Source organism: Mesoplodon bidens (genome assembly GCF_964165515.1).
Source record: "Mesoplodon bidens genome assembly, chromosome: 2".
NCBI lineage: Eukaryota > Metazoa > Chordata > Mammalia > Artiodactyla > Ziphiidae > Mesoplodon > Mesoplodon bidens.
Window position 1 is genome coordinate 915,292 of NC_138177.1, and position 25,797 is coordinate 941,088.

At 41.2% G+C, this 25,797-nt stretch overlaps 1 protein-coding gene across 2 annotated transcripts in view; it reads left to right on the plus strand.

The window, feature by feature from the left end:
- Positions 1-25,797, plus strand: part of KDM5B (lysine demethylase 5B) — a 73,668-nt gene that overhangs the window by 27,141 nt on the left and 20,730 nt on the right. For both annotated transcript variants that reach the window (XM_081256133.1, XM_081256134.1), the window contains exons 2-13: positions 186-263; positions 1,595-1,717; positions 2,366-2,536; positions 13,119-13,253; positions 15,012-15,108; positions 16,449-16,558; positions 18,078-18,236; positions 18,731-18,850; positions 20,901-21,059; positions 21,706-21,887; positions 23,181-23,343; positions 25,385-25,504. In XM_081256133.1, coding sequence (XP_081112259.1) covers positions 186-263; positions 1,595-1,717; positions 2,366-2,536; positions 13,119-13,253; positions 15,012-15,108; positions 16,449-16,558; positions 18,078-18,236; positions 18,731-18,850; positions 20,901-21,059; positions 21,706-21,887; positions 23,181-23,343; positions 25,385-25,504 — 1,617 coding nt within the window. The remainder of the gene's footprint in view (positions 1-185; positions 264-1,594; positions 1,718-2,365; positions 2,537-13,118; positions 13,254-15,011; positions 15,109-16,448; positions 16,559-18,077; positions 18,237-18,730; positions 18,851-20,900; positions 21,060-21,705; positions 21,888-23,180; positions 23,344-25,384; positions 25,505-25,797) is intronic.

Consider the following 25,797-nt stretch of genomic DNA (forward strand, 5'->3'; position numbering starts at 1 on the left):
TGGAGAAGGGTCATCATACATATTCTGCTGTTCTGGTGGAAAAAGAGTTAAGAAACTACTGCCCTGTGTTCTGTTGACTCATTAGAGATAACATGCTTTACTTAAACAGGGTTTTAACTTTAAAACCATTTTTTAAATGTCAGAATTATAAATTTTTCTAATGAAAACCTTTGCTTCTCCACTAGGCTTGGCAGCCACCATTTGCATGTGATGTTGACAAACTTCATTTTACCCCACGTATCCAGAGGCTGAATGAATTGGAGGTAATGTCTTAACTACTATGCTGGTTGCCTGTATTCCAGCGGGGGCTTCTTTGAAAGAGGCTGTGTCACAAATCTAGTGGTTTCAGTGAAGCGAAAACATGGCTAGTAACTGATAATCATGGTAAAACAAATGGTGATAAGCCTTTGCAGCTAACCCAGTTTCATTAAAAACACTGATTTTTGTTAGTAATTGCCAACCTATTAATTAATAAATGCATTTAAATCCTTCTTAATCTAGGTGACAACCAATAGAGTTTAGGTTTTGAAAGGCATGTGCTTTCAGAACCATTTAATGGAAAAGATTCTCCAGCTCTGATATTCTTCCAAAATACATGTCTTCAGTTAGATTTAATAATTTAATTTCCCTAGGAGGAGTGAATAGCACTTCTCTAGAGAAGAGGTAGTATTTCTTCTTTAGTCTGTGGGCGACTTAAGCCCTAAAGTGCTGGGTGAATAAGGCTTGGGTATTGATAGCATAGAGGTTCATTGTTTATATGAATGTTTTGCTAATCTGATTTTCATATTGAACCATGTTTTGTTTTTCTATACTAAACTAAACATTCTTAACTTAAATGGCACATATGTCCACTGGAATCCTGTGGGCATTGGCAGTAGTAGCATCTAGTGTATGTATTTTCAAGTATTTCAATGTATTTTCATGTCGAGCTTGAAAGATGGGGAGGTGGGTATTAACCTTGAAGTGGTTGGGAATATCTGAATATTGATCTCAATTTTGGTCTTGTGCAAGATAAAAGTCTTAAAACTGTCTGACTTAATTTCACAATGAGCGGAAAGAAAAATGACAAAATTTTAAAAAATGACTTGTAGGCAACAGTAATAATCTGTTAAGGGAATAACATTGAAGAAAGTTTCTGGTTTTCTGTTATCTTTAAGTTATCAGGACTTTAAAGATAAGTGGTTCTGTTGTAAATCTGCTTTTAGATTTGTGTTTGAGCAAATCAGAAAATTTGTACTCGGAGAGAGCAGGACTTTAAAATACCCAAACTGTAAAAGGACGAAAGGGGCATATAGAATCTTACTTATGATACTCATTAAATAAAGCACCTCTCAGATCGCCTATTTATGTTACGGGAGGACTTACTGAGTGTGTAACTACTACTTACCTGGCACATGGTAGGGGCTGAATTAAATTTTTGTTGAGTTAACATATAATTATTTAACCAGTTTTATTCTGTGTATTTTGGGGAAGTTTCCCCTATTGAATTCACAAGTGGTATTGCACTTAATAAGAATGAAAATATCACATGCACAGGTAATAGGAGCTTTATAATAAGCTAGGTAAAAGTAAAACTCAGTTCTTTGTCATTTAGGCTCAAACTCGTGTAAAATTAAATTTCTTGGACCAGATTGCAAAGTACTGGGAATTACAGGGAAGTACTCTGAAAATTCCACATGTGGAGAGGAAGATCTTGGACTTGTTTCAGCTTAATAAGGTAAAAGCCTAATGACCATCTTTCTCATTGAATAATTTTTCTGACAGCATGAATTTGATCTTCTTTGCCTTAAAATAAGAAACTTACTGCTTGAAATATGTAAAATAAAATTCTTCATTTAGTTTTGTGATTAATTGGTCTCTGCTTGTCAGGTCTGAAAGCCTTATCTTGTGAAATGTTTTGCTGCCACATGTTTTTTGGTAATTTTTAAACTTCGTAATGGTCCTCTTAGATATTCCTGTCTGTTTTATTGCAGATAAGACAACAGAGGCTTTCAGTGTCCAAGCTGCCCAACTGAAAAGACAGTTACAATTCTATATCTTAAAGTTCATTTCAGTCTAAAGCCTGCATTATTTCCCCCAGACATGCTGCCGTTCTTGCTACTCCTCAGCTTACTAGAACCTTTTCTTTATCAGAGATTTCACTGCTAATTTAATTCTTCCTCATGGAAAATCTTGGCTGCTTTGGGGAACTGAGAAGTAGCTTTTGGAGGGGTACAAAAAGTTTATGGAATATGCTGTTAAAAGCAGTGTTTTAAATTTCTAGTTTAAAATTAATAGTGCATATGTATATATTTTATTCGGAAAATGTATTTTTAAAAGATGACCACAGCCAAGAACTAATTTCTTTTGCTGTTTTATTTAATAGTTAGTTGCAGAGGAAGGTGGATTTGCAGTTGTTTGCAAGGAGAGAAAATGGACCAAAATTGCCACCAAGATGGGGTTTGCTCCTGGCAAAGCTGTGGGCTCCCATATCAGAGGGCATTATGAGCGAATTCTCAACCCCTACAACTTATTCCTGTCTGGAGACAGTTTGAGGGTGAGTGGGGCTAGCCTTAACCTGTTTTATTTCACTACTTTTTGGCACATGGTCTTTGGGAGGAATGAAAAGGCTTTGATTATGTGTGGAAGACTTGCTTGGAAGACTTTTGTTTATGGATTTTTCCTCCAGTGTTTTAGTTCTGTTTTGAGAGCAACCATACTAAGAAGGTTGTTTTTGGAATGAATAAGGTTACAGAGGAAATATTCTTTTGTTATCAAAAACTGAAATCTGTATTAACTTTGCAATAGATGTTCCTTTCTTACAGCAGTTGGTTATTACGTACTTGTTACGGCTTATGCTTTTGCATTCACTTACTGTTTAAAGTGTAATCCTGGTTGTCACATGAAAATACAACACGTGAAATAACTTGCCTGCCTGCTCTCTTTTGCCAGCTGAGGTCTCCAAGGAGATTGTCATAGAATGTTGACATTGGTAGAGAGTAGGGGACTCAGTAATGCTGGACAGCTCATGGAGCCCTCTGCTAATAGTTCCTGTGTAACCGTGTTTGTTTCCTTACAAAGGTGGTATTTGCCAAATTATTCAGATAAAAACTTTTGTTCTAATTAAAAGCAAAACAATATTATAAAAACTTCCCACTTATTCTAGGCCCTGGTAGAAAGCAGAATGTCATAATTGTTTACACCCTTTGAGGTATTCTACACTAGAACAGTGAGCCCTATAATTTTAGGAATTGTTACTGTGCTATAGAGAGGGAGGAAGATCACAACATAGTTTCTGAGGGTAAACCTGCTAATCAAAACTCTGTCTTGATACAGACATATCATCTGGAATGCTTAAATCCTATAGGTTTTCGTAGCATTGTGTTTTTCTTTTCTCTCTCCCTTGATTCCAGATGGGCTTTCTTTTTAGCCTGGAAAATGTGACTAATCTAATACTCAGAAAGTTGTTTAAAGAAATGTGCACTGTGTCAATGTTTAGTGAACCCATGGATGAAGTTGTTTAAAATGTTGTATATGGAGCCTTTATGTCTCTGTTTTATAGTCAGATCTACATACAGTTGCCCACAATAGATTTTCTCCTTTGAACCTTCTTATCTCGGTGCAGAAGTTAGGTGAATAAAGGGAGAGAGAGAGTCTCTGCTTTATGGGTTTAGAAACAGCTCGTCTGTATACTTAGAGAGGCCCTAAATTTCATAGTTGAAGAGTGGGTAAGCATTTATACAATCATAGTCTGAAGGGAACAGGTATTCAAAGATAGCATTTACAAACATTACATCTACAACACAGATAAATACCTGTTGAAGGGCCTACTGATACACGTTCACTGTGGAAGGTATAAAAACAAAGGAAAGTATGATGAAAATAAATCCCTCCTAATCCTCTCATCTGCTTTTTTTTAAGGCTATTTTTATGCACATATACACAAATTGGAAGTGTATTCTTTACGTATACAGTATTTTTCCTGCATAACATGTCACTGTATATTTTTTAAGATACAGGTTTTTTTTTTTAATTTACTTATTTTTGGCTGCATTGGGTCTTTGTTGCTGCGCGCAGGCTTTCTCTAGTTGTGGCGAGCTGGCGCTACTCTTCGTTGCGGTACTCAGGCTTCTCATTGCGGTGGCTTCTCTTTTGCAGAGCACGGGCTCTAGGCATGCATGTGGGCTTCAGTAGTGGCAGCACAAGGGCTCAGTAGTTGTGGCTCATGGGCTCTAGAGGGCAGGCTCAGTAGTTGTGGTGCACTGGCTTAGTTGCTCCACAGCATGTGGGATCTTCCCGGACCATGGCTCGAACCCGTGTCCCCTGCATTGGCAGGTGGATTCTTAACCATTGTGCCACCAGGGAAGCCTGAAGATACAGGTTTTAATGACTCTGTGTCAATTCCATTTTTATACCCAGAACTTGATTTGATTTCTCCTGTTGCTGAATTCTTTTTTTTTTTTTTTTTGGAATTTTGGAATTTTATTTTATTTTTTATACAGCAGGTTCTCATTAGTTATCTATTTTATACATATTAGTAGATATATGTCAATCCTAATCTCCCAGTTCATCCCACCACCATCACCCCATCCCGCCACTTTCCCTCCTTGGTGTCCATACGTTTGTTCTCTACATCTGTGTCTCAATTTCTGCCCTGCAAACCGGTTCATCCGTACCATTTTTCTAGGTTCCACATATATGTGTTAATAAACAATATTTGTTTTTCTCTTTCTGACTCACTTCACTCTCTACGACAGTCTCTAGATCCATCCACGTCTCTACAGATGACCCAATTTCGTTCCTTTTTATGGCTGAGTAATATTCCATTGTATATATGTACCACAACTTCTTTATCCATTCATCTGTCGAGGGGCATTAGGTTGCTTCCATGACCTGGCTATTGTAAACAGTGCTGCAGTGAACATTGGGGGTGCATGTGTCTTTTTGAATTATGGTTTTCTCTGGGTATATGCCCAGTCGTGGGATTGCTGGATCATATGGTAATTTTATTTTTAGTTTTTTAAGGAACCTCCATACTGTTCTCCATAGTGGCTGTATCAATTTACATTCCAACCAACAGTGCAAGAGGGTTCCCTTTTCTCCACACCCTCTCCAGCATTTGTTGTTTGTAGATTTTCTGATGATGCCTATTCTAACTGGTGTGAGGTGATACCTCATTGTAGTTTTGATTTGCTTTTCTCTAATAATTAGTGATGTTGAGCAGCTTTTCATGTGTCTCTTGGCCATCTGTATATCTTCTTTGGAGAAATGTCTGTTTAGGTCTTCTGCCCATTTTTGGATTGGGTTGTTTGTTTTTTAATATTGAGCTGCATGAGCTGTTTATATATTTTGGAGATTAAGCCTTTGTTGATTCATTTGCAAATATTTCTCCCGTTCTGAGGGTTGTCTTTTGGTCTTGTTTATGGTTTCCTTTGCTGTGCAAAAGCTTTGAAGTTTCATTAGGTCCCATTTGTTTATTTTTGTTTTTATTTCCATTACTCTGAGAGGTGGATCACAAAAGATCTTGCTGTGATTTATGTCAAAGAGTGTTCTTCCTCTGTTTTCCTCTAAGAGTTTTATAGTGTCTGGTCTTACACTTAGGTTTCTAATCCATTTTGAGTTTATTTTTGTATATGGTGTTAGGGAGTGTTCTAATTTCATTCTTTTACATGTAGCTGTCCAGTTTTCCCAGCAGCACTTATTGAAGAGACTGTCTTTTCTCCATTATATATCTTTGCCTCCTTTGTCATAGATTAGTTGACCATAGGTGCGTGGGTTTATCTCTGGGCTTTCTGTTTTGTTCCATTGATCTATGTTTCTGTTTTTGTGCCAGTACCATATTGTCTGGATTACTGTAGCTTTGTAGTACAGTCTGAAGTCAGGGAGTCTGATTCCTCCAGCTCCGTTTTTTTTCCTCAAGACTGCTTTGGCTATTCGGGGTCTTTTGTGTCTCCATACAAACTTTAAGATGATTTGTCAATGTTTTGTGCCATTGGTAATTTGATAGGGATTGCATTGAATCTGTAGATTGCTTTGGGTAGTAGAGTCATTTTCACAATATTGATTCTTCCAATCCAGGAACATGGTATATCTCTCCATCTGTTGTTATCATCTTTAATTTCTTTCATCAGTGTCTTATAGTTTTCTGCATACAGATCTTTTGTCTCCCTAGGTAGGTTTATTCCTAGGTATTTTATTCTTTTTGTTGCAATGGTAAATGGGAGTGTTTCCATAATTTCTCTTTCAGATTTTTCATCATTAGTGTATAGGAATGCAAGAGATTTCTGTGCATTAATTTTGTATCCTGAAACTTTACCAAATTCATTGATTAGCTCTAGTAGTTTTCTGGTGGCATTTTAGGATTCCCTATGTATAGTATCATGTCATCTGCAAACAGTGACAGTTTTACTTCTTCTTTTCCAATTTGTATTCCTTTTATTTCTTTTTCTTCTCTTATTGCCATGGCTAGGACTTCCAAAACTATGTTGAATAATAGTGGTGAGAGTGGACATCCTTGTCTTGTTCCTGATCTTAGAGGAAATGCTTTTATTTTTTCACCATTGAGAATGATGTGTGCTGTGGGTTTGTCATATATGGCCTTTTTTATGTTGAGGTAGATTCCTTCTATGCCCACTTTCTGGAGACTTTTTATCATAAATGGGTGTTGAATTTTGTTAACAGCTTTTCCTGCATCTATTGAGATGATCATATTTTTATTCTACAATTTGTTAATATGGTGTATCACATTGATTGATTTGCATATATTGAAGAATCCTTGCATCCCTGGGATAAATCCCACTTGATCGTGGTGTATGATCCTTTTAATGTGTTGTTGGATTCTGTTTGCTAGTATTTTGTTGAGGATTTTTGCATCTATATTCATCAGTGATATTGGTCTGTAATTTTCTTTTTTTGTAGTATCTTTGTCTGGTTTTGGTATCAGGGTGATGGTGGCCTCACAGAATGAGTTTGGGAGTGTTCCTTCCCCTGCAATTTTTTGGAAGAGTTTGAGAAGGATGGGTGTTAGCTCTTCTCTAAATGTTTGATAGAATTCACCTGTGAAGCCATCTGGTCCTGGACTTTTGTTTGTTGGAAGATTTTTAATCACATTTTCAATTTCATTACTTGTGATTGGTCTGTTCATATTTTCTGTTTCTTCCTGGTTCAGTCTTGGAAGGTTATACCTTTCTAAGAATTTGTCCATTTCTTCCAGCTTGTCCATTTTATTGGCAAAGAGTTGCTTGTAGTAGTCTCTTAGGATGCTTTGTATTTCTGTGGTGTCTGTTGTAACTTCTCCTTTTTCATTTCTAATTTTATTGATTTGAGTCCTCTTCCTCTTTTTCTTGATGAGTCTGGCTAATGGTTTATCAATTTTGTTTATCTTCTCAAAGAACCAGCTTTTAGCTTTATTGATCTTTGCCATTGTTTTCTTTATTTCTATTTCATTTATTTCTGCTCTGATCTTTATGATTTCTTTTTTTCCGCTAACTTTGGGTTTTGTTTGTTCTTCTTTCTCTAGCTCTTTAGGTGTAAGCTTAGATTGTTTATTTGAGATTTTTCTTGTTTCTTGAGGTAGGCTTGTATTGCTATAAACTTCCCTCTTAGAACTGCTTTTACTGCATCCCATAGGGTTTAGATCCTCATGTTTTCATTGTCATTTGTCTCTAGGTATTTTTTGATGTCCTCTTTGATTTCTTCAGTGATCTCTTGGTTATTTAGTAACGTATTATTTAGCCTCCATGTGTTTGTGTTTTTTACATCTTACCCCTGTAATTGATTTTTTTATTTAATAAATTTATTTATTTTATTTATTTAATTCTGGCTGCATTGGGTGTTCGTTGCTGGGCACGGGCTCTCTAGTTGAAGAGAGCTGGGGCTACTCTTCATTGTGGTGCGTGGGCTTCTCCTTGTGGTGGCTTCTCTTGTTGCAGAGCACAGGCTCTAGGCGTGAGCTTCAGTAGTTGTGGCTCGCAGGATCTAGAGTGCAGGCTCAGTAGTTGTGGCGCACGGGATTAGTTGCTCCGCGGCATGTGGGATCTTCCCGGACCAGGGCTCGAACCCATGTCCCCTGCATTGGCAGGCAGATTCTTAACCACTGTGCCACCAGGGAAACCCCCCTCTAATTGATTTCTAATCTCATAGCATTGTGGTCGGAAAACATGCTTGATATGATTTCAATTTTCTTAAATTTACTGAGGCTTGATTTGTGACCCAAGATGTGACCTATCCTGGAGAATGTTCCATGTGCACCTGAGAAGAAAGTGTAATCTGCTGTTTTTGGATGGAATGTCCTATAAATATCAATTAAATTTATCTGGTCTGTTGTGTCAATTAAAGCTTGTGTTTCCTTATTAACTTTCTGTCTGGATGATCTGTCTGTCCATTGGTGTAAGTAAGGTGTTAATAGTCCCCCACCATTATTGTGTTACTGTTGATGTCCTCTTTTTTTAAAATTTTTAAAATTAATTTATTAATTTATTTTGGGGTGTGTTGGGTCTTCGTTGCTGTGCGCAGGCAATGAAGTTGTGGTGAGCAGGGGCTGCTCTTCGTTGAGGTGTGCATGCTTCTCATTGCAGTGGCTTCTCTTGTTGCGGAGCACAAGCTCTAGGCGTGCAAGCTTCAGTAGTTGTGGCATGTGGGCTCGGTAGTTGTGGTTCACGGGCTCTAGAGTGCAGGCTCAGTAGTTGTGGTGCATGGGCTTAGTTGCTCCGCGGCATGTGCGATCTTCCGGACCAGGGCTCGAACCCGTGTCCCCTGCATTGGCAGGCGGATTCTTAACCAGTGCGCCACCAGGGAAGTCCCTCCATTTCCTCTTTTATAGCTGTTAGCAGTTGTCTTATGCATTGAGGTGCTCCTATGCTGGGTGCATATATATTTATAATTGTTATATCTTCTTCTTGGATTGATCCCTTGATCATTATGTAGTGTCCCTCCTTGTCTCTTATAACATTCTTTATTTTAAAGTCTATTTTATCTGATATGAGTATTGCTCTTCCACCTTTCTTTTGATTTCCATTTGCATGGAATATCTTTTTCCATCTGCTCACTTTCAGTCTGTATGTGTCCCTAGGTCTGAAGTGGGTCTCTTGTAGACAGCATATATATGGGTCTTGTTTTTGTATCCATTCAGCAAGCCTGTGTTTTTTGGCTGGTTTAAGGTAATTTTTGATATGCATGTTCCTGTTACCATTTTCTTAATTGTTATGGTTTTTTTTTTTTTTTTTTTGCTACGTGGGCCTCTCACTGCTGTGGCCTCTCCCGTTGCGGAGCGCAGGCTCAGCGGCCATGGCTCAAGGGCCGCTCCGCGGCATGTGGGATCTTCCCGGATCGGGGCACGAACCCGTGTCCCCTGCATCGGCAGGCGGACTCTCAACCACTGCACCACCAGGGAAGCCCCATGGGTTTGTTTTTGTAGGTCCTTTTCTTCTCTTGCGTTTCCCACTTAGAGAAGTTCCTTTAGCATGTGTTGTAGAGCTGGTTTGGTGGTGCTGAATTCTCTTAACTTTTGCTTGTCTGTAAAACTTTTGATTTCTCCATCAAATCTGAATGAGATCCTTGCTGGGTAAAGTAATCTTGGTTGTATGTTCTTCCCTTTCATCACTTTAAATATATCATGCCACTCCCTTCTGGCTTGTAGAGTTTCTGCTGAGGCATCAGCTGTTAACCTTATGGGAGTTCCCTTGTATGTTATTTGTCGTTTTTTCCTTGTTGCTTTCAATAATTTTTCTTTGCCTTTAATTTTTGTCAGTTTGATTACTGTGTGTCTTGGCGTGTTTCTCCTTGGGTTTATCCTGCCTGGGACTCTGCACTTCCTGGACTTGGGTGGCTATTTCCTTTCCCATGTCAGGGAATTTTTTGACTATAATCTCTTCAAATGTTTTCTTGGGTCCCTTCTCTCTCTCTTCTCCTTCTGGGACCCCTATAATGCAAATGTTGGTGCGTTTAATGTTGTCCCAGAGGTCTCTTAGGCTGTCTTCATTTCTTTTCATTCTTTTTTCTTTATTCTGTTCCACAGCAGTGAATTACACCATTCTGTTTTCCAGGTCATTTATCCATTCTTCTTCCTCAGTTATTCTGATCTTGATTCCTTCTAGTGTATTTTTCATTTCAGTTATTGTATTGTTCATCTCTGTTTGTTTGTTTTTTAATTCTTCTAGGTGTTTGTTCTTTAATTCTTCTAGGTCTTTGTTAAACATTTCTTTGCATCTTCTTGATCTTTGCCTCCGTTCTTTTTCCAAGGTCCTGGATCATCTTCACTATCATTATTCTGAATTCTTTTTTTGGAAGGTGGCCTATCTCCACTTCATTTAATTGTTTTTCTGGGGCTTTATTAATTCCTTCATCTGGTAGAAAGTCCTCTCCCTTTCATTTTGTCCATCCTTCTGTGAATGTCTCCTCTTGCTGAATTCTTTGTGCATAAATTTTTATGCCCGTTTCTGATTTTTGAAAATAATCCATAGAGGAAAGGAGAATTAAAATACATATTTTTTTCAAAGGAATGGAAAACAGCAATGAGACACCACTGCACACCATTAGAATGACCAACATTCAGAACATGACAACACCAAATGCTGGCGAGGATGTGGAGCAACAGGAACCTTTTTCCATTGCTGGTGGGAATACAAAATGGAACTGCCACTTTGGAAGACAGTTGGGCAATTTCTTAGTAAACTAATAAACATGCTTTTATCATACCATGCAGCCATCACATTCCTTGGTATTTACCCAAAGGAGTTGCAAACTTAGATCCACACAGAAACCTGCACGCGGATATTCGTAGCAGGTTTGTTATTCATAATTGCCAGAAGTTGGAAGTAACCAAGATGTCCTTTAGTAGGCGGATGGGTAAACAAATAAAATGTCTGTGATTCAGCTCAGTTCATATCTCCACAATCACACATACTTTCGGGTCTCAATAGAAAGTGTACATAATACATAAAGGAGGTTAATTTAGATGGGGGACAGGTTTTATTCCCATCTGCATGTTTTCATTGAACATACTCTAAACGCTCAATTGAGGACTTGTTGTGGAATGGGCAGTGATATTCCATACTGGTTGAGTTGATGTTTCTAGATCAAATCAGTGTGTAGGTTTAATTAGAAGAAGCAGAATATTTAATATTACAGGTTGTGCTCCCAGTGGTAGATTCGTTCTTGTTGAGAGTATCAAGAAATCTACTCTAGTATTTTTTTAACAGTACATATTACTTAAATGTCAGAAGTAGATTGTGTTAGATGGTTGCTCTGTATTTTCTTCTGTCCTTCTCCCCATTCTCTGGATTCTTTATGCAAATGTCAGGAGGAAGGAGCCAATCATGTTAGTGACACTGCATGGTTGCTCGCAGAGCCAAGAGTTGTAGAAGGTTATAGTTTCGGTGTATCTTATTACAAGTATGGATCATACAGTAGACCTTCAGTGGTTACATTTTGGAGCCTGCTTTTAAAAATGTTTCCTGTGGCATTTGTAGGACCTCTTATAAAGGAGTGGTATTTACTTGAAATTCATATTAGATTCAGTGGTAATATTTTGTTGTCACTGTGTTTTGTTGTATTGGCATTAAATACTCTTTTTCGGTGAGCTTAGAATCAAACTAAAAAGAAAAATCAAAGCAAGAAGAGATTCTTGTATGATCAGAACCAAAGTTATTGCTGTGGGCTCTCTATTAACCTTTTTCTTGTGAGTTAGACTTTGTAGGAATATATTGAAGAAAAGGAAAGCTTTAATAAGGGGTAATAGTCACATGGTCTGTTTTCTCAATTCAAATGATATCTTTTTTTTTTTTTTTTTTTGCGGTACGCGGGCCTCTCACTGTTGTGGACTCTCCCGTTGCGGAGCACAGGCTGTGGTCGCACAGGCTCAGCGGCCATGGCTCACGGGCTTAGCCGCTCCGCGGCATGTGGGATCTTCCCGGACTGGGGCACGAACCCATGTCTCCTGCATCGGCAGGCAGACTCTCAACCACTGCGCCACCAGGGAAGCCCCAAACGATATCTTTTTGATAATAGAAGGTTGCTAATTATGTTTAAACCTATGGGATTGTAAAATTTAGAAAACTTACTGGATTCCATATTTTATTACTGTAAACATTTTTTTAATGAGATATTCTGATTATGGAAAGCTATTTGGGGAACATACAGGGGGCCTTTCTAGCAGTTTGGGCCTTCACTTAATTTACACTTGCAAGCAGGGATAATTGTTGTTGGCTCATGGGGACTGCCTTGAGCCTGCTGTGGCGTGTTGTAACCTGATGAGGTGATATCAACAATTAAATGAATTGAAGCAACACCATTCACCTCCTGAAAAAAAGTGAAGCTGTTACAACTGTATGTGTGTGTATATGGTTGGTAACTGCAGACTTGTCTTTGTGTTTATTTAGATTTTAAAAATTGCACACCTGTTATGTATTTCCATAAATCATTGTAAATTATACCCTGCAAAAATCCAGTGAAATTCTCTTAAGATTAAAAAAGGGGGAAGGGGGCTTCCCTGGTGGTGCAGTGGTTGAGAGTCCGCCTGCCGATGCAGGGGACCCGGGTTCGTGCCCCAGTCCGGGAAGATCCCACATGCCGTGGAGCGGCTGGGCCCGTGAGCCATGGCCACTGAGCCTGCGCGTCCAGAGCCTGTGCTCCGCAACAGGAGAGGCCACAGCAGTGAGAGGCCCGCGTACCGCACACAAAAAAATAAAAAATAAAATAAATAAATAAAAAGGGGGAAGGGACTTCCCTGGTGGTGCAGTGGTTAAGAATCCTCCTGCCAATGCAGAGGACACAGGTTCAAGCCCTGCTCTGGGAAAATCCCACATGCTGCAGAGCAACTAAGCCCGTGCGCCACAACTACTGAGGCTTCGCTCTAGAGCCCGCGAGCCACAACTACTGAGCCCACGAGCCACAGTTACTGAGCCCACGTGCCACAACTACTGAAGCCCATGCGCCCAGAGCCTATGTTCCTCAACAAGAGAAGCCACCGCAATGAGAAGCCCGCACACCACGATGAAGAGTAGCCCCCTCTCGCTGCAACTAGAGAAAGCCCATGCGCAGCAACGAAGACCCAATGCAGCCAAAATTAAAAATAAATAAATAAATTTTTTTTAAAAAGGGGCGGCGGAGAATTTATCAGTACGGTTGTGTTTTATTTCCAGTGTCTGCAGAAGCCAAACCTGACCACAGACACAAAGGACAAGGAATACAAACCCCATGATATTCCCCAGAGGCAGTCTGTGCAGCCCTTGGAAACGTGTCCTCCAGCTCGACGAGCAAAACGCATGAGAGCGGAGGTGAGAGCCTCGTGAGGCTGATCAGCCAGGCCTCAAGTCCCAGTGCTAACGTGTGTCTGACCCTGGATTTCTCTCATGCACGTGCTCTTCATAGATTGAACTTTACTTAACCTCACAGATGGATGCTGTGTATACTCTAGCTTTTACACTTGGGGGAATTGCACTGTCAGAGGGGCAAGGAATTGAAGTCTTTCTAGGTTTACGCTGCCTGGACAGTCAGCTGCTGCATGGTTAACTGTCAGAGCCTAGGGGAGAATAGGTGAATGGGCGTTCATTGTGAGCCTCGTGATGTTGGGCAAGGTTTAGTGGGAATTAAGGTTAGTAGGAGTGAAGCTGGAGATGTTTGCTGAAAAGTACTGTTTTTGAGAGGTTACGAAGAAGGTAGTGAAAGCTATTTTTCTCAGACTTCCTGAAGAGGAGTATGGAATCTGTGGCAAACATTTATGCTAAGCCAGAAAATATTCAGTCAGCAAGGGGGGCTGGTGATATATAACACACGGGTAAAATGAGAGTGAAGCACGAGGGAAGATGAGGAGTGAAAGACTTAAGAAGACAAGTTGCTCTTAGATTTTTCTGCTCTGAGAGGTTTCTCCTGGACAGGGAGAAGAGTATTCTCCCAGCTACCTGTTCCCACACAGAGGTGGACACATGAGTATGAAGAGTCAGTGGTTAATATATTAGGGAAGTTTAGAACTGGGAAGCCTCATGGCATTAGTTAGGGTTCTAAATCAGCAGTTGGGTTATTTAATAATTATTGGTGAGGATGAAAAAAATCAGCCATTTTGGTTTTTGAGGAAATGGATAAATAAGGGAATTACTTTTCACTTAGGTAAGTTGGAGATATGAAAAAATGTAGTGACTCTATTTTTTTGAAGTGAGAATCCCTCAGAATAGGAACATATATGGTTATTTGAAGCCCACAAGCAGGCTGCAAGTTTATTCGTCTTAAAGTCAGTTCTTGTTTGAGCACATCTTGATCTTTAAATGTGTAAGACACGCCCAGTGCTGTGGATGCCTAGGTCTGTCTTGATGACGCATCATGGTGATGGTATGGCCCTGGAAGAAATCGTGTTAGCAGTAGACATCTTGATTGTGCATGAATGAACACAGGCACAGTTCCACAACGTCACTTGTGTCCCAGAGCAGACAGGGCTTTGCTTATCAATCAGTATGAGCACTTCGTGGACACCAGGTACTGAGACTGGCTCACGCGCTCTCACTGATGAGGGAGCCGTGACTCAGCGGTGTTAGGGGAGCAGTTTGTAGTGACAGTTCACAGCAAGAATTAATAGAAACTTGTTGTGGAAGCTGAGTTTTCCTTGAATGCTGTCATACTTTGGAAGAGCCAGCAAACTCTTCTAGGCCGATGAAATTACGTTATTTATGTAACCGTTGAGGATTTGGCTAAGTTATGTAAGTTGTGAGTAGATGAGAACTGAGGGGCTTCTAGGAGGAAATACACACTGTTCCCAATTTGGGTAGTAACACTTCCCATAAGTCATCCCTGATCCTTTGACTTTTCCCTCAATTTTTGACCTGTTGAAGTGGAGAATACTCCTAACTTCTAAGTTTCCTCATTGATTCCTTAAGTAACAATAATATTAAGGGTGGGACCTCTGCTCTAAGGGAGAGAGTTTTGAATGTCCTATTAATAGAGAGAATTTATAAGATTATAGGCACTTTGTGATTCCAATTGGATTTTAGAAGATTTCTGTCTTTTTAAAGGTAATACTCATGTATATGACAAATTTTTTTAAGGCCATGAGTATTAAAATAGAACCAGAAGAGACAGCAGAAGCCAGAACTCATAACCTGAGACGTCGAATGGGATGTCCAGCTCCAAAGTGTGAAAATGGTAAGAAAGTTCATCCATGAATAGGAAGGAAGAGTGAATAAGTAAAAACAATCATTCATCTGGTAGTTAAGAAAATATTGGAACAACTTTACATACTAGTCACTGGGTTGTGCCTTGAGAAATAAAATCTTATTATATTAATACCCTTGTTTTCATAATTAGATGACTGGAAGGAGAGAGAAACAAATGAATATATGCATATTAGAAATGTGATTGAATTTCTCAACTGTAACTAGTTGCTATTGGGTTGGCCAAAAAGTTCATTCGGTTAGTGAATATGTTGTTCAATACAGTTCTTGGTGAAAATGAAAAATGTGTCTTATTTTTACTTAAAACCAAGCAAACTTTTTGGCCAACCCAATACTTTGAAATTTGGTTCAATAGCATTAATTGTAAAGAAGTGATTTGTGAGAAGCATAGGTGCCTTTGACTGGATATCTGATAGGTTTGTTTCAGGCGTGGCAGGCAGGCAGGCAGGCTTTCTTAATCTGAGTTTTAATTGACAGATGCTTGCCTGGCCACTGCTTGATGTCAGTCACTGAAAGGTAGGTTTGACACTGTCTTGAGAGAAATTCTATATAGGCAGGCACTTAGTAATGAAGAAGCAGTTATTGAAATGGGCTTTTCTTAGTGACTGGTGAGTTAGTGGAAAAGGCAGTGCAACATAACGGAAAGTAGATGGAGTTGTAAAAATACAGATCTGAATCTGAATCCTGGCTCAGCCACTAACTAGTTGTATGACCCTAGAGATACTTCTTGACTTCTTTTAACGTCGGTTTTCTTGTCTTTGAAACAGATTGGTTGCAAAGGATTATGTGATTGACATAATCACAATTGATGGAAAGCATTTAGCGCAATACTTTCTGCACAATAGCTCATTAATTGATAGCTAGTGTTTTGGAAAATTCTCAGTCTTTGAAACCAGGAAGCTAGAGAGGCTAGTAATCTTAGATCATGAAGGGATAATCTGTAACGTGGAGGGGGTGCTGTTGGTGAACGGTCAGTGTCTTATGGTCAAGATCAAGAGGAATTTGCTTTCACCAACATATGTTATGTCTTGGTCTTAAGAAGAGCATATCTCCGGCTCCCACTTTGAAAGCATACAGACCTGAGCAGCACCTGGTACCCTGTGTTGTGCTTGTCTCTTGGAATTTGAATGGTGTGAGAGTTGCACGCCATCATAACAGTAGGCAGCTCGGAGCTCCTGAGCCTAGTAACTCTGGGTGCCGCTGTGCTGCAGCAATCCCGGGAGCACCTCAGCAGCAGGAGGGATGAGCACGGGGGGAGGGAGCTGATGGGCGCAGAGCAGAGGGAGTGCTGACCTGGACTGCTTCCTGCAGAGAAAGACGGGAAAAGCAGCCTCAAGCAAGAACCTGCTGAGAGGAAGGAGTGTATTACAGAGAGCGAGAAGGAGAAACCCAGGAGTCGAGCGAAAAAAACCACCAGTGCTGTGAGTCGACATCTTTAAACACTTTTACAGCCCAGTTTATACTTAGTGCCTTCCCTGGGACTGCTGGCTCAGTGTCTCACCATGAAAAGACCTTTAGAGGTGGTTTGTAGTATCAGTTTATAAACAGGGAAACACGGATGCGTCATGACATCAGTAGTAACAGCGGGGAGCGTGGCCAGCCATTTTTCTGGAGGGCGTTCAGTTCAGCGCTGAATGCCGGTGGGCTCGATCCCATGGAGAATGGTCGATAAGGGACTAGCCCACCTCCCAGCGAGCTGAAGGTAGATCAGAAGTCAAGATGCTGTTTTCCGACCTTACAGCCAGGAAGGATAAGGGAGGGAGTGCGCAGGTGGGAGGGAGGCGAGGGCCTAGCAGGGTCAGAGGCCTGGGAACTCTTCTCTCAGGCGGAAACAAAACGCCAAGCTCTCTTCCTCAGCCCCCTTCTGAGCACCTGGGAGCAGCCTGATGACACTGCTTTGGATCTTGGAATTGGAAGTCATGCCAATTAAATGTGCTGTTCATAAATATCATCTCCCTCTGCCCCAGCACAGAAACAAAGCAGTCAGAAAACTAGCAGAGTCCAGGTTTCTATTTGCTACAACAAAAAAGTCTGCTCCGGCTGCCATAAGGAAGTATCACAGATCAAGTGGCTCAAACAAGCGAAGTTTATTTTCCCACGGTTCTGGAGGCTACAAGTCTGAGATCAAGGTGTTTGCAGACTTGGTGTTTTACTGAGGCCTCTGTCCTTGGCTTGTGGACGGTCATGTCCCTGTGTCCTCATGGTTTTCCTCTGTGTGTGTCTGTGTCCTAGTCTCTTCTTAAAAGGACACCAGTCATACTGGATTAGGGCCCACCCATATGACCTTTTTAACGACCTCTTTAAGACCCTGTCTCCAAATACAGCCACATTCTGAGGTACTGGGGGTTAGGACTTCAACATAGGAATTTTGGGGAAACACGATACAACCCATAGTAGGTAATGACTGTGTAGGTTTATTACTGTGTTTGGGGAAACTTAACTGTGATTAATTAGAATGTAAAGTGGTAATTTAATGTGGTTAGTTAACTTCAATTTTGCCATGTTAAAAGGAAACTAAGTTTTGTAAAAACTGTAAAATCTTTTGCCTTTTAACATGGCAAAATTGAACTTTTCCTTCATTAGCTCTGTTTTTGGTTAGGTGGATAATTTATTGCCTAACATGTTATTCTTCTAGAAAACTATCTTTCTATAAGCTACTAAAAGCTGGATATTTAAGTAACAAACTTTAATTAAAACACACAATTGAGAAATCTTGGAGATTACTCTTCAGAGTTGGGAATGCATGAGATGTTATGAAATATCTCATAACAGAAGGTAAAGCATTTTTATTTAAAATGTCCCTTATAGAGGATGAAACATTTTCACTTGCAGCATGTTGGAGAGACTAGATTATGCCTCAGATCCATTTCATTCCTAGAGTTTCACAGAATCAAACAGCAGCTCACGACCCTGTGTTCTGTGCCCATTTTCATGCCGCAGGTTGACCTGTATGTCTGCCTCTTGTGTGGCAGTGGCAACGATGAGGACCGGCTTCTCTTGTGTGATGGGTGTGACGACAGTTACCACACCTTCTGCCTGATCCCGCCGCTCCATGATGTTCCCAAGGGAGACTGGAGGTGTCCTAAGTGTTTGGCTCAGGTCAGCAGTAATAGCAGAGGTGGCATCAGAAAATTTCCTTAAGAACGTTTTTTCTTCACCTTCCGGTTTTAGGTTTGGCAATTGATAATAAGGAGTCTCATGACAAAACTTGGTGTGGGCCTGAATAGGAAAGAGGTCTTGGAAGTGAGCTAGCTGCACAGCTGTGCAGCAAGCTGAGCATCAGGAAGACAGTTGAATAACTACACTCTTAAAAGTTTCATTTAAAAAAAGCAGTGCATGCTCTTCGCAAAAATTCTTAGGCACTGAAAAACTTAAAAAATAGATAATTTCATAGTCCATAGATAATCACTGTTAATACTTCAACGTATATTCATCCAGACAAATGGAAATTGCACAAAGGGAATTACACTACATAAGTAATTTTAGTAAACATATATATATGATTTCTCATATATATACATATATATGTGAACCATAAGTAAATATACATATAAATAAATATCTTTCCTTTTTCTTTCTTTGTGTTTTGACAGGAGTGCAGTAAGCCACAAGAAGCATTTGGTTTTGAACAGGCAGCCAGGGACTATACCCTCCGTACTTTCGGGGAAATGGCAGATGCGTTCAAATCTGATTACTTCAACATGCCAGTCCATGTATGTACATACATAACTGCTTCGATTTAGGATTTTAGTAACTTTGGGGAAAGGTATATCTGAAGACGTTTGAGTTGGCCCTTATCTCTGATAGTCAGTCATTGTCTTGCACAATGAAACCTTTAATTTGTTCCGTAGTATTAACATTCCACAGTACTTCAAAATGCATTCTAATTTTTCATTTGATTTCTCTAAAGATAGGCCTTTTGAGACAAATCATATAGCGACAGTAACAGAATACCAATGAAAGGAAATCACCAGCAGTCCTTTCAGCTCAACAAATAAAATTCAAAGAAAACTTTGCAAAATTTATTGAATGACTCCTGTGTGCCACTCCATGTGCTGTGCCCTGGGGGCACATTTACCTCTTGTTATGTTGTCATAAGTTAGCACTGTAAACTTTAGGATTTTATATTTATTTATTTATTTGGCTTCGTCGGGTCTTAGTTGCGGTGCACGGGCTCTTTGGAGCACAGGGCTCTCTCTAGTTGTGGCATGCGGGCTTAGTTGCTCTGCAGAATGTGGGATTTTAGTTCCCCAACCAGGGATCGAACCCACGTCCCCTGCATTGGAAGGCAGATTCTTAACCACTGGACCGCCAGGGAAGTCCCTAAACGTTAGTTTTTTAAATTCTCCTTTATTCCCTTAGAAGCATAAGCATGCTTCATTCAGCATTTACTATTCCATCAAATGAGTACACCAAAATGAATGGTTTCCTACCATACTTCTGGATATTTAAGCTGTTTTTTCTCACTACCAACAAAGTGCTATAGCAGACATCTCCTTTTGCGGGGGGCGGGGGCTGTGTTGGGTCTTCATTGCTGCGTGTGAGCTTTCTGTAGTTGCGGCGAACAGGCACTATTCTTTGTTACGGTGCACGGGCTTCGCATTGTGGTGGCTTCTCTTGTTGAGGAGCACGGGCTCTAGGCTTCAGTAGTTGAGGCATGTGGGCCCTAGGGCACACGGGCTATAGTAGTTGTGACGCGAGGGCTCTAGAGCGCAGGCTCAGTAGTTGTGGCGCACGGGCTTAGTTGTTCCACAGCACGTGGGATCTTCCCGGACCAGGGATCCGGGAACCGGTCGGGATCTGGTTGTTGAGCCCACCCGTGTCCCTTGCATTGGCAGACGGATTCTTAACCACTGCGCCACCAGGGAAGTCCTGTATGTCTATTTAATTGGATTATTTTCTTAATATTTATCTATTTTTTCCCCATCTAATAGCTGTATCATTTACGGGACCATAGCAGTGTATGAGTGCACCTGCTTCGCCTCGCATCACTAACATTAACTGTTAAGTTACTTAAAATGTTCCCTTATTTAACAGGCTTATACATTCAAGTAATATTCCCTTTGAATTTTCAGATCTTTTTACCCCTCCTGCGTTACATATTATTTCCCCATATGTTTGCTTAACCAGTCCTGGTTAAGTCTTGTATTTGTGGTTGGCTTTTTGCACTTTGAGGGACAGGCCTCTGACCTCATATCAGATTAGTGCAGACCCTAAGCACTCAGCCTGGCCAGCCCTTTACACTCGGGCCTGCATCCGCTGAGTTGCTGCACCCTGCCTTTTCCTCGTGGCTGCCCACATTACTCTCTGCAAGGTCTAGTGGAAAGAGCGAGAGGGTGGACTCAGGTGATGTGTTTGAACGCATTTCAGAGGATAAAGCATCGTTCAAATAGAGCTAACTACTGTTACTAAACAGAAGTCAACCAGGTTGTATATTAGAGTTCTCAAAACAGAAAAACATCTCCAGTTCTTAAATCTTAGCACTGCTTTCCTTGACTCCTTTTACAGTAGTGGCCAGGTTGTTGATAGAGGAACATGAATTCTTAGTCAGCTCTTGGTTATAAAATTCCTTTTAGAAAGTGATGTTCATGTCTGAGTTGTCGGGGTCCAGTTGAGGAATATTTGGGACGTTATGTACACAGTTTTTCCTCAGGCTGCTATCCTGTGACTCCTGTCACTTAGCCTGTCTAGTCAGATTGGTCACGGGCAGTTTGTGAGTGTCTGAGGAGAGTCACTCTCTTTATTTCCTTGTTTTGTATACAGATGGTTCCCACAGAACTGGTTGAGAAAGAATTTTGGCGACTGGTGAGCACTATTGAAGAGGATGTTACCGTGGAATATGGAGCTGATATTGCCTCGAAGGAGTTCGGCAGTGGCTTCCCGGTCCGAGACGGGAAAGTGAAGCTCTCGCCTGAGGAGGAGGTAGGCGTGGCTGTGAGCATGTGGACTTGCGGGGGCGCCGGGGGGACGGGCGGGGGGCGCCTTTAGAGCGAGCCCACCGTTGATCCAGAGGTCGTCACGCTGGGCTAGTAGCAGCTGTGCTACAACACGTATGTCACTTGGAACTTGAGATAGTCATGGAAATTGGTTGGTTGGCTTGAAGTAATTTATGATACTTTCAGCAAATCCTTAATTACCAGATTTTTAATGATTTCAAGAATAGTAGAAAGAACCCATAGAAGAATTCTAGTCCCAACTAGATGATATGGGAGAATCACTTACCTCCCTTTGACTTCAGATTCTGTAACTTTGGTTTCTCGTTCTGAAGAAAATCTGAGGGATTGGAACCAGATACACACACATAATATAGACACACACACACAGACACACACACACAAGTCCATTTATGTAAAGCAGAGAGCTGGGCAGAAGTAATGTATGGGCATCCAGGAGGTAAGCATAGCGGCCCCCCCGCCATTCTTTTTATTTATTTTGAAGGAGACCTTTCAGCCAGCGTTTTGAAACCAGCAGAGTTCCAAAATGTTAGCATGATAGAGAATTTAAGTATAAAGTATAAACCTTTATTTATACTTTATTTATAATGTCAAGATATTCTCCTTATTTTTAGGAATATCTTGACAGTGGCTGGAATTTGAACAACATGCCAGTGATGGAGCAGTCTGTCCTCGCTCACATCACCGCTGACATATGCGGCATGAAGCTTCCTTGGTTGTACGTGGGAATGTGCTTTTCTTCCTTCTGTTGGCATATTGAAGACCACTGGAGCTATTCCATTAACTACCTGCACTGGTAAGGGGTTCCAGAGAACCTACAAATGGTATGCACGCCGAGTTGGAAAACTTAGCCGCCTCTTAGTTGTGACACATCTCTTAACTGAGTCTGAAGAGTGATGAGGTTTTTTTTCCCGTAGGTTTTTTTTTTTTTTTTTTTTGATACTACTATTGGACAGGTATCCTAACAATTTAAGACAAAGGTTCTTAAGAATCCGTAGGAAATCCATGAAACCCTGCACTTGCACATGAGTTTTCAAGTATAATAGGCTTCTGGGGAGAAGATAGACAGCTTTTCGCTAATTGTCAAAGAAGTCTTTACTCGCAGAAAGGTTAGAAAGCACCGAGTTGCTTTTACTGTGGAAACCCCTTTCCGTTCTGTGGGCCCGGCGGCCCAGATAGCCCTTTGGGCGAGCAGTGGGGCGTGGGGCGTGTGGGTCCTCCAGGACCTCGGGACTGACCGCTCCTGACGGCCTGCTGAGTTCTAGCATCACTGTGCACGGTAGGTAGAGTGCGCCCCATCCGCGCGCGCGCGTGTGTGTGTGTGTGTGTGTGTGTGTGGTTGGCTGGGGCGGATATTTGGGCTCTTTAACTTTTATTTCACATCTGTTTCCTTCCCCTCCATTTCCCTTGCTTTCTGAGTACAAATATATTTGAAGATCTGTAACTCACTTAAATTCCCACACAAGGGATTTGAGGATGTACCACAAGAAAGAGGGAGCTGGCCTTTTACGTGCAGAATGTCAGTCCTGCTTCCCCAGGCAATTGCTCCCAGCTGTGAAATGATGTTTACCATACCTCACAGGGATGTTACAGATTAATTGGTTGACAGTTAAACGTGCTTTGAAGAGGAGCTCTTTAGAAATGCTAATCGCCTTACTTAGAGTTTGGTTTAACTCGCTGTCAGGGCGGAGAGTTGCCATCCCTTGCTAGTTGCTGTAGGAAATTGTGGTGACCACATACCCTGTAGCTAACATAATACTTTATATTCTTAGAAATGCTAGATATCTACATTTTCTGAAGGGTCAAGGGTCAGGTAAAATGGGAGGGAAAAGAGGGACCTCAGATGGGAAGTCTCATGTTTAAACTTTATCCTTGAAGAGGGAAAATGCATTACATGTGTTCCGATCATATTTCTGGTGATATTTCTTCAGTTTGAACATTGCCTTACAAAGCAGGATCTAAAAAATAGGAACTGGTTAACCATCTTGTTCGCATTGGTGTTTGCTGGTTGATTTTGTGTATGAGTTGAAGAAGCTACTGAAATTTCATGTAAATTTTGAGATTGATCTGCTTTTACAATCTATTTTAGGGGTGAGCCAAAGACCTGGTATGGAGTCCCAGGGTACGCCGCCGAGCAGCTGGAGACCGTGATGAAAAGGCTGGCCCCGGAGCTCTTCATCTCTCAGCCCGACCTGCTCCACCAGCTCGTCACCATCATGAACCCCAATACCCTGATGACTCACGAAGTGCCTGTATGTTGTGGGTCAATCCTCCTGCCACCTAGGCTGAACTCCCCACTTCTCTTTTTCCCTGTTGCTCACGTTTTTATGAAGCTGATGTGGTTGTGTAGAAACAGCTGTTTGGTGTCATTTAGTACAATATTGCATTAAGCCAGTGGGACTGGATCCTCAGACACCATAAAAAGCTGATTTGTTGCAGCTGATGACTAGATTGCTGAGCAGCCTTACTTTGCAGTAGTAACTGTGAGGCTGTGTCTTCCTTTCCTTTCTGGTGTTCAGTTAAGAGTACATTCACAGGTTGTACACCATCACCATTCCTGCTTTCTAAACTATAACTTTTGTTTATAACTTCAGTCCTTCAACTCAGCAAAACAAAAACCGTAAAAAATAAGTGTTGTTAGTATAAATTAGTTTACTCTGAAAATGGCTAGGTTCTGTTATTGATATAATTAGATCTAAACTCTTGTGTCAGAATCCTTCATACTCCATCCCTACTTTAGAAAATAACTCATTGAATTTACATGGTGACATGCTTGGTGGATCTTACATTCTCCCCGCTGCCCCTAATGAAGCTTAAGAGAAAATTTATTTCAGTGTCTTGAGCTTGGATTTCGGGGTTGCCACTCTAGACTGAAAGTTGCTATTGGTGCTTTTTCCTCTGAGGTTTTTCTACGAAGTGGCACTTATTTTTGCTTAGTGGCTTCCTTTCGGAGGGAAACTCTGAAGGCATTTTGGGAGGCCAGATTGAGATGTATGAAGTTGAAGAATCCATCTTGGTTAGCTCAACCAAATGTAAATGATACATTTACCATGTTAAGAGGAATTCTTGACCTTGTGACCTTCATTTTATGCTTTTGGGTTCACAGGCCAGTAAATGGGGGCAGATGGAAAGGAATTTTCTTTGAGGGATCCTAAAATATTCATGGGCCAAAGCTTAGAAAATAAGGACCAATAGTCATCAAAATACCACCATCTCCTCGTTGTTGGCATTTTCCATCTTGACCCCTCCACCCCCGCCCCATGTTGATCCGTCTTTCTGATCTGTTATGAGTTGCTGGCTTTAAAAGAGACCTCTCGCCCTGTTCTTTAATAGTTGAGCAAACCACGTGGGGCTAGACTCTGTACCTAGAGAGGTAGGTGAATGAACTCGTGCATTCGGGGACTCACAGTGTAAGGGAAAGACAGCGCTTACACAGATCACGGAAGAGTGGTATGGTTTGACAGTGGTGTTGACTCGGGGGCCGAGCCACTAACTCTGAAAGGGCTGGAAAGGGCTCCTAATGGCATTTGAACCGAGGCGTGGGGCTCTGAAGGGGAGTGCGTGTGGCAGAGAGTTGAGGAGGAGGAGGCCGTCCTGATGGAGTGCTGTGCTCCTGTGGTGGTTGCCCTCTGCAGACTTGGCCTGTCAGAGCCCGGAAGGGCGTGTTCCAGCACAGGGCGGGGCCTCAGCCCCTGTTGCACGGCTTTGTGGCCTGGGTGCTGCTTGAGAATTGGCATTTCCAACAAGTTCCCAGTTGGTGTTGCTGCTTTTGGTCTGGGAACTACATTTTGGAGAACTGCTGGTGGAGAGAGATGTATTGAAAAGACATCTAATATTATTACTATTATGTAGTAGTTCGTTCAGTCTGAGGATTTTATGCCTAGAGCAATCAATATAGGTGTTTTTTGGGTAGAGGGAAAAGGGGAATTGTTGGTGGGAGGTAATTTTGAGGCCCAAATCAAGAAGATCTCTGTGTGGAATGAGATCCTTGAAATAGAGTGGACTTTCTTCAGTTGGTGGTAGGAGATCCTATTTCAGTATGATAATATTTGGAAAGATGTGTCCTGATCCTGGATGTAGCCAGATTTTTGTGGTGTAAGCTGTTTTCTCTTGAGATACTTATCAACCTGGCAGTCTGGGGAACTACTCCATCTTGTGGCAGAAATGAATATCCTTAGGTAATATTCAGCCATACTTTTTTCCCTACCCTTTCTGGAGAATCATCTGATAGCCTATGTCTAGATTGTCTTTCGTGAGGATGTCACTGAAAATCTCCAATTTCTGTCTCCTTAGGTTTACCGAACTAATCAGTGTGCTGGGGAGTTTGTGATCACATTTCCACGAGCCTACCACAGCGGTTTCAATCAAGGTTTTAATTTCGCTGAGGCCGTTAACTTCTGCACTGTCGACTGGGTGTGTAATTATGACCTAGCAAGCCTTTTCACATTTACCGTTTTTCCTGCAGAAATGGTATAGAATGCTTAGAAGCTGTCATGTGTCTAGTTGCTTAAACCTGTTGCTGCTGAAATGGCAGGTCGGCCAGCTGTGTACCTTCCCAGCAGGAGAGGCCCTGGCCCTGCAGCGTCAGCCAAGACCTGGTGAAGAGTCTGCTGAGTGTAGATTAACCACACCAGTGAAGTAGATTGACCACACCAGTTCCACACAGTTGTTTCAGGAAATGTATAAATTCATATTTCCAATTAGAT